This window comes from Phytophthora cinnamomi (genome assembly GCF_018691715.1).
Source record: "Phytophthora cinnamomi strain GKB4 chromosome Unknown Contig21, whole genome shotgun sequence".
Lineage (NCBI taxonomy): Eukaryota > Oomycota > Peronosporomycetes > Peronosporales > Peronosporaceae > Phytophthora > Phytophthora cinnamomi.
This window is the reverse complement of record NW_027150954.1, coordinates 2,735,822-2,742,607: the sequence shown is the minus strand read 5'-3', so window position 1 is coordinate 2,742,607 and position 6,786 is coordinate 2,735,822. Positions and strand designations below refer to the sequence as shown.

At 55.4% G+C, this 6,786-nt stretch overlaps 1 protein-coding gene across 1 annotated transcript; it reads left to right on the top strand.

Annotated features, from left to right (window-relative positions):
- Positions 1-2,601: 2,601 nt before the first annotated feature.
- Positions 2,602-6,197, top strand: IUM83_03797 (uncharacterized protein; the record flags this gene model as incomplete). Its single annotated transcript, XM_067927829.1, has 2 exons — positions 2,602-2,687; positions 5,687-6,197. The coding sequence occupies 2 exons, from the start codon at positions 2,602-2,604 to the stop codon at positions 6,195-6,197; spliced, it is 597 nt and encodes a 198-aa protein (XP_067795328.1).
- Positions 6,198-6,786: the final 589 nt, after the last annotated feature.

Sequence of the window (6,786 nt, the reverse complement as noted above, 5' to 3'; positions counted from 1 at the left end):
GACTTGGAAGGACAGGAGAAGGAAGACACGATCAGGTTCCACACACTCAAGGACCTTTACGACCTGCTCCAAATCAATGGCTACGTAGTGGCGGACTTTGACCTCCCTCAGCTGGATGACTACCCGCGGCTGGTGCTGGATTCGCTGCTGCGGAACAACCTCATTCGACGCGAACTGGAGGGGTACCAGCACTCTATCCTTCAAGCCATTGTGGACCAAGAAAGCCAACTGAACGACGGCCAACGAGCTATTTACGACGAAATCATCCAGGCGGCCGAAGTACCAGTTCAAGGCAACAAGCTGTTCTTTATTGACGGTCCGGGAGGTACAGGGAAGTCAACTCTGCTGCGGCATATCCTGGCGAAAGTGCGACTGTCCGGGAAGATCGCGATTGCTGTGGCTTCGAGTGGAATTGCTTCGCTGTTGCTCATGGGTGGGCGCACAGCGCATTCAACGTTCAAGATACCTCTCAAGCTGAACGACAAGTCGACTTGTGCGATTTACAAACAATCGCGCCTCAAGATGTTGATCGAGCGGGCCAGTTTGGTTATCTGGAACGAAGCTCCGATGACTCACAGGCACGCCTTCGAAGCGGTGGACAGGTCTTTGCGTGACATCATGGGAAAGGACCAGGAGCTTTTTGGAGGGAAAGTATTTGTACTTTCCGGTGACTTCCGCCAGATTTTGCCGGTCGTAGTGCGCGGCACTCCAGCGGAGACCATCGACGCGTGTCTTAAGTCATCTACGCTCTGGCGACATTTCAGGCAGCTGCATCTCACGGATAACATGCGTGTACAATCGGCAAGTAACAAAAGCACCGCCACAGAGCTCGCGGCTTTCTCCGAATTTCTCCGAATTTCTCCTACAAGTCGGAGAGGGTAGGCACGAGGTCAACAGGTCCCTGGGCAGGGACTTTGTGAAGATTCCACGCGATATGCTGATCGACAATATCTACGAAGAAGGTGAGGACATGGAAGACGAAGCAATAGCACCTGGAGGTGTTCCACGGGGTTTGAAGAACATTATTGATAAGATGTACGCCGACATCAACAATCCCGAGGTTGCTACGGACGAGTACTTCGCCAACAGGACCATCTTGACAACTACCAACGCCGTGGTGCACCGCATCAACCAAGCTGTCTCGGAGCGACTCTCCGGGGAGGCCCACGAGTATCTATCGGTGGATTCAGTGGATGACGACAACGAAGGAAATTTCTTCGAGCCGGAGGTGTTGCAGTCAGTGACTACCAACGGTATTCCTCCACACAAGCTGACACTGAAGGAAGGCGCCCCAATTCCGATGATGAGAAACATGAACCCCGACTTAGACCTCTGCAACGGAACGCGACTACGGGTTGTCTAGCTCAAGCCTCACGTCATTCATGCTACCATCATGACTGGCGAACGGATGGGTCAAAACGTTCTAATTCCAAGGATCGTCTTCGTCAGCGATGGGGACGCGCGCGAGTTCCCATTCCACTTGCGACGTAAGCCGTTTCCAGTTGAACCAGCGTTCGCCATGACCATCAACAAAGCCCAAGGCCAAACCGTCAAGAACCTAGGTTTGTATCTGGCGACACCCTGTTTCTCCCACGGACAGCTCTATGTTGCGCTGTCGCGAGTTACATCCAGGTCCAAGTTCAAGGCTTTGATCGAGCATCCGGAGCTGGAGGAAGACGACGGTGTATACACTATAAACAGTGTGTATAGGCAGATATTCGAAGATGCTTAGGCGGAGTAGACATCGAGCAGTACACACTTCATAATTACATAAATACATGTTTTTCTTCAAGTACGTTTCACTTTAGCAATATATTCCTCTGACGAACCAACCTGCCCGCAGGAGCGTAGCGGAGGCGGGCGGCCCACAGTACTGTGACCAAACCCACTTCCACCGCCGCAAAGCGGCGGCGCTCGGCTAGTCTACTACAACTAACCGAGTCTCCAGTCTGTCTTTCCACTGTTCGTTTGTCCCCGCCCTTGCGGCATCAGCCAACCCTACAGCATCGTCCTACCGCCATGCATTAGCGCATTAGTAACCTGCCCGATGGCATCTCACCATCTTCCGGGCTGCCTTATTTTTGCCCAAGTTTACAGCATAGTCATGCGTTGTTTTTATTCGTCCTGTTATTGGCCGATTTCGCCTCAACGCTCACATTTCCTTTTTTGAATTTCGCGAGCGGCGGAGCGAGGAAGCACTCGGACGTCGGGCGCCGCTGCGAGCCCCACAGGACGCAAGCGCCGCACAGGGACTACAGTGTGCTGTGTGTGCGGCAGAGCAACCTGTACATACGCTCTAAAGTTAATAGACGACCTTCTGGGCCTGAACTAAACACATAATATATTATTACTATACTGTGATTGACCGAAATCCTCTCTGTTAGAATATATTGCTATTCGGGTTGCCACACACATTTCGCGATACAGCGCGCGAAATACACGTGCGCTGGACACGTCTTTGCACGCCTATACAGCTCGGGCAACAGTAAGCTTCTCGCATGCCGAGAAGAACGTGCGTCGCTTCTTGCGGCGAAGCGAGCGCGCCCTCCGCCTGACTTTCGCTCTGTACCCCCTGCGTCTCTCGCTCCCTAGCGCTGCGCCATGGCGGACGACGACAGCTCCTCCGTGCGCGTGGCCGTGCGCATCCGGCCGCTCATCGAGCGCGAGAAGGCGGATAGCTGCGACGAGTACGTGTCCGTGGGGACGCTCCAGCATCTATGCTCGCCGGGGGGACATCCCCGAACGAGTGGCAATCAGAATCACAATACTTGTACCAAACCGGTAAATTTTGTATCTAAATGATTACACCGGAATTTATATGCCGAGGCGACAGCTGGTTCAAAATACTGCGATTTCATTGGTCGTTTTTATATGCAGTTGTCCACTTCAAGCCAGGGAAGTCGGTACGAGTGGAGTCAGGCTTAGACAACATACCGACTTCCCTGGTTTGTAGTGGACACCCCACCTACCGGCACAGTGTACCAGGCAGAAAAGGCCTTGCCTTTTTTGGTTACCGGTATGCATACCGAATGAGAGTCGGTTTGAAATATTATTAGCATCTAACCTACTTGACGTGTCGTCCGAGACGGGTTCTAGCTCTTGTGGTGAAGCCGGCTTCTAAAAACACCGCGTGACGGTCTTCTCAGCTCACACTTCGACTCACAAACGCGACGTCACTGTTATCGAGAGTAGACGCCACGTAATTCCCAGAACTTGGCTAACGTAATTCCAGGGGACGGTGGTAGCAGTTGTTATTGCAGGTGACAGTCGCGTCACTCTGAGGTCTTATTGTAGTTGTTGGCAGGTGCGGGGATGAGCGTCTCACACCGCCTAGTTGTCTTCTATTGTCCTTCTTCTCTTCCGTAGGACCCTATCGTTTGCCTCTACGGTTCGTCCTTTCGGTTTTCTCTGCTCCGTTCTTCTGGTCAGTTCCGGTCCGTCTTTCAGTGGCCGGTCCGTTCTTCGCCGGGCTTGTACGCGCTCGAGCCCTATCGCTTGCTGGCGCGCGTTGCTGGTCCGCTCCGGTGACCCGTCTTACGTTCCGTCCTTGGTCGCTCTTCCGGCCCTATCGTTTGCCGTCGTGTGCCTCCTCTCCTTCTCTTCCGTCGGTAGCCCGGCCCTTTCGCTTGCTCCGCCCCTCCATGACTTATTTAAAGTTCCTTCCTTTCAGACACTGGTTGGTCGGTTGAGTACACGCAGCCGACACGCTGTAGCGCCCCGCGCACGTTTTAGGCCAAGGTCGATGCTTCTACACGCGAGGGCGTTGATTTCGCAAACAGGCAGACGTAGCAGGAAGCGTCTATTACTCCTAGGCTGATATGCTTGCGTGCTTGCGTGTAAATTGCGGACTGAGCTATCCTATCTATCACGAACTCTCTCATTGGGCCCTCCATGTGTCTTGTCGGGGTGTCGTAGTTGAGCGAATTGACGATGCCCATCCGAAGATAGCCTCGTCTTGAATTCTGTATACCCGACGTAGTCCGGCTTCGGGGTCCGTATTCGCACCTTAGCCGGCACGACGGTTCGGGTAACCTGTTCTACGGACCTGGGTCCGGTTCTACCGGTGAAAATTACCCGTGACCGGTATCTATCGTCATACCCACCGGAACCGGTAATACCGGGATGTATAATAACGTGGGATGTACCGACAGCTGCGAGAGCCAACAGACCCTTTGGACCTGCCACTTTGAACCATTCCGACTCCACCCCATCCGCCCCGACGCGAGCGCAACGCACTCCCCAGGTACGGTGCGGTAGCGTAACTACTGCTTGCATGTGTGCGTGTAAATACTGGGCATTCACGTGTATCTCGCTTCGTCATTTTGATCCGCCACCCACGCACTCGAGCCAAGTGGGTGCGTCATCTCAGCTTGTGCTCCTTGGAGCACGTACCACCGATGCCTGAAGCCCCGTTCCCGTTCACCGCCGCGCTGGCATCGTCGCTCTCGCCCGACACGCTGCAGCAAGCTTGTACGGCTCTCTGGGGAAATTACTGCCGCTTCCGCGACCACTGCCATTGATCACACAATATTATCCGTTTTATCTGTGTGTGTCGTTTTGAACTTACATTTTGACGTTTTGAACTTGGAGTTTGCCACTTTGAAGTTGAAAAGGTATAAATAACTACAACCAACGACCTCACTTACTCTGCAAGTGCTACCAAATCACACTTTAGTCTGAGCTCACTGAGAGAGCTCAGCTAAAGTTGTGACAGGTGCGACCAAGATTGTCTGTGGAGAACGGGATCGGGCACGGCAACCTACACGCAGGGTGGAAGCTTAGCGTGCCGATCTGGAAGCGCGCTTAGTAGCGACCATGTCACAACTCCAAGACGTGCAACAGCAGGTGACGGCCCTCCAGGATCAGAATGCCAACTTGGATTGAGCCGTGGTCGCGGCCCGCACGGCCTGCACACTGGCGGAACGAGTCCGCGATGGTTTTAGCGAGCGGCTACGTGCCCGTTGAGAGCGTGGGTTGTCGGCTTGACCTGACCCGCCTTATACGCGAGATCGAAGAGGCCGTCCCCGCTCGCGCGTTCGCCGCCCAACACCACGCTGACGCCAGTCAGCTAACCACCACCGAAGTGACCCCTGCGAGACGAAGTCCTACGGCCGGCCTTCGGCGTAGCGCGCGGACTTCAACTGCTGCCGACATGGCCGCATCTGACAGCGTCGTCGCGACCCGAGGTAAGTACGTTGACGTTGATGTGACCTCGATACGAGTAGCTTACAATGCGTTCATCGAATTGACAGGGTCTCCGCCCGCCCGCGACCACAACACCGCCGGTCTCGTTTGAAACGCTATATCATCGACAGCGACGACGAGGGGGGGGGAGGAGATGAGCTCAGGCTCTTGAGCAGACGTCAGCGGTTTCGACGCAAAAGCGGCCGCGTATATATCCCGATCGGACGACTGACGAACCACATCACCACCCGAGCACGCATCAAATTGTCGACCAACAGTCGACAATAGACCACGACGGCCGTACCGAGCCGCGTCAGGACCGTGTACAAAATGCTTCCGGCAATATTCAAGAGGCGACCATAGCCACTGCGCCTGCTTCGACTGCACTCAACGACAGCGGCCGCTGCCATCGTTCCGCCCCTCTGTCCGTTCCAGAACGCGGAGACGGGCAACGTCGTCCAGGCGGTGCTGCTCACATGCTAGACACTCGATGCTATCGCAGCACCCTCCTGCAAGAGCCCGCGGGGGAGGCTGGCAGCGAAGGAGTCACACCCATCGGTACCACCACAGACATGGACATTGCCGCCGTGCTCAGAGCCGCCAGCGAGGTAGACCCAATTTCAGTCAACGAAGTTGCTGAGAACATCGCCGCCGACGGCCCTGATCAGGCGGCGGTGGTCCCGTTCTTTGCGGCTGTGGTGCCGCCCGTGGCCAACCCAGACGAGTGGGACGGATTCGACCCACATCCATGGCCGGCGTCGTTACGGCAGTGGACGTTGGCTGCCATCAGCACCTTGGACCTTAAGGACAGATTATGGACACTCCAAGGGTGGGTCTTCCCCGACACACCCGAGCGAGCTCCGTCTGATTGGAATCGAGAGCTGCTGACTGTTGCGAAGGTGAACGCAGTCTACGCGTCCGAGCCATGGAAATATCTCGAGGCCACCGTAGTTCCCATCTCGTTCATACTCGCTGATGGTGCTTTCGCGCCGTTGGTGGCACGTAACCGCTAGCACATGCAGAGCTGGTCTCGCGCCTACTGGGAGGCGACGCACCGCCTTCCTTTTCCTGGTGGTCGAGAGTTCAATCCACTTCGGGACGAAGCCAAACGGCGCCGATCCCGAGCAGGGGACCACCTCACCAGCGTGATGCGCTTGGTAGTGGAACTGTTCCATCGCGGCTTGGCGGATCTCGACATGTTGTTGGGCCCGTTCTTCCTCTGCTTCCCACAGCGTAAGTCGCAACACTTATGGTACCCGGCGGCGAGGCAGAGACATTGGGTGACGCGCTGCACCCGTGGCGCCGTTTCTATCGCAGCTCGACCGTCAATGGCGAGCCCCCGAATCAGACCGGAGTGGTCGAAGAACGCCACCCGGCCTTCCGTATTAGGCGATTGCGGCAGAAGTTTGTCCAGCAACTTTAGTGCAATTCTCCCGTCCGGTCTCGGGTAATACCCCAGTTACCGGTAAAGCACCCTGCAATTCGAATACATTATGACCCTTGTCTCCAGTCCAGTGCGGATCACAATGTCATGAGCACACCTAACCCAGTGTGGAGCACTTAGTTGCTCGTGAACCCGGTCCCGTCACTACTCGTTGAGTG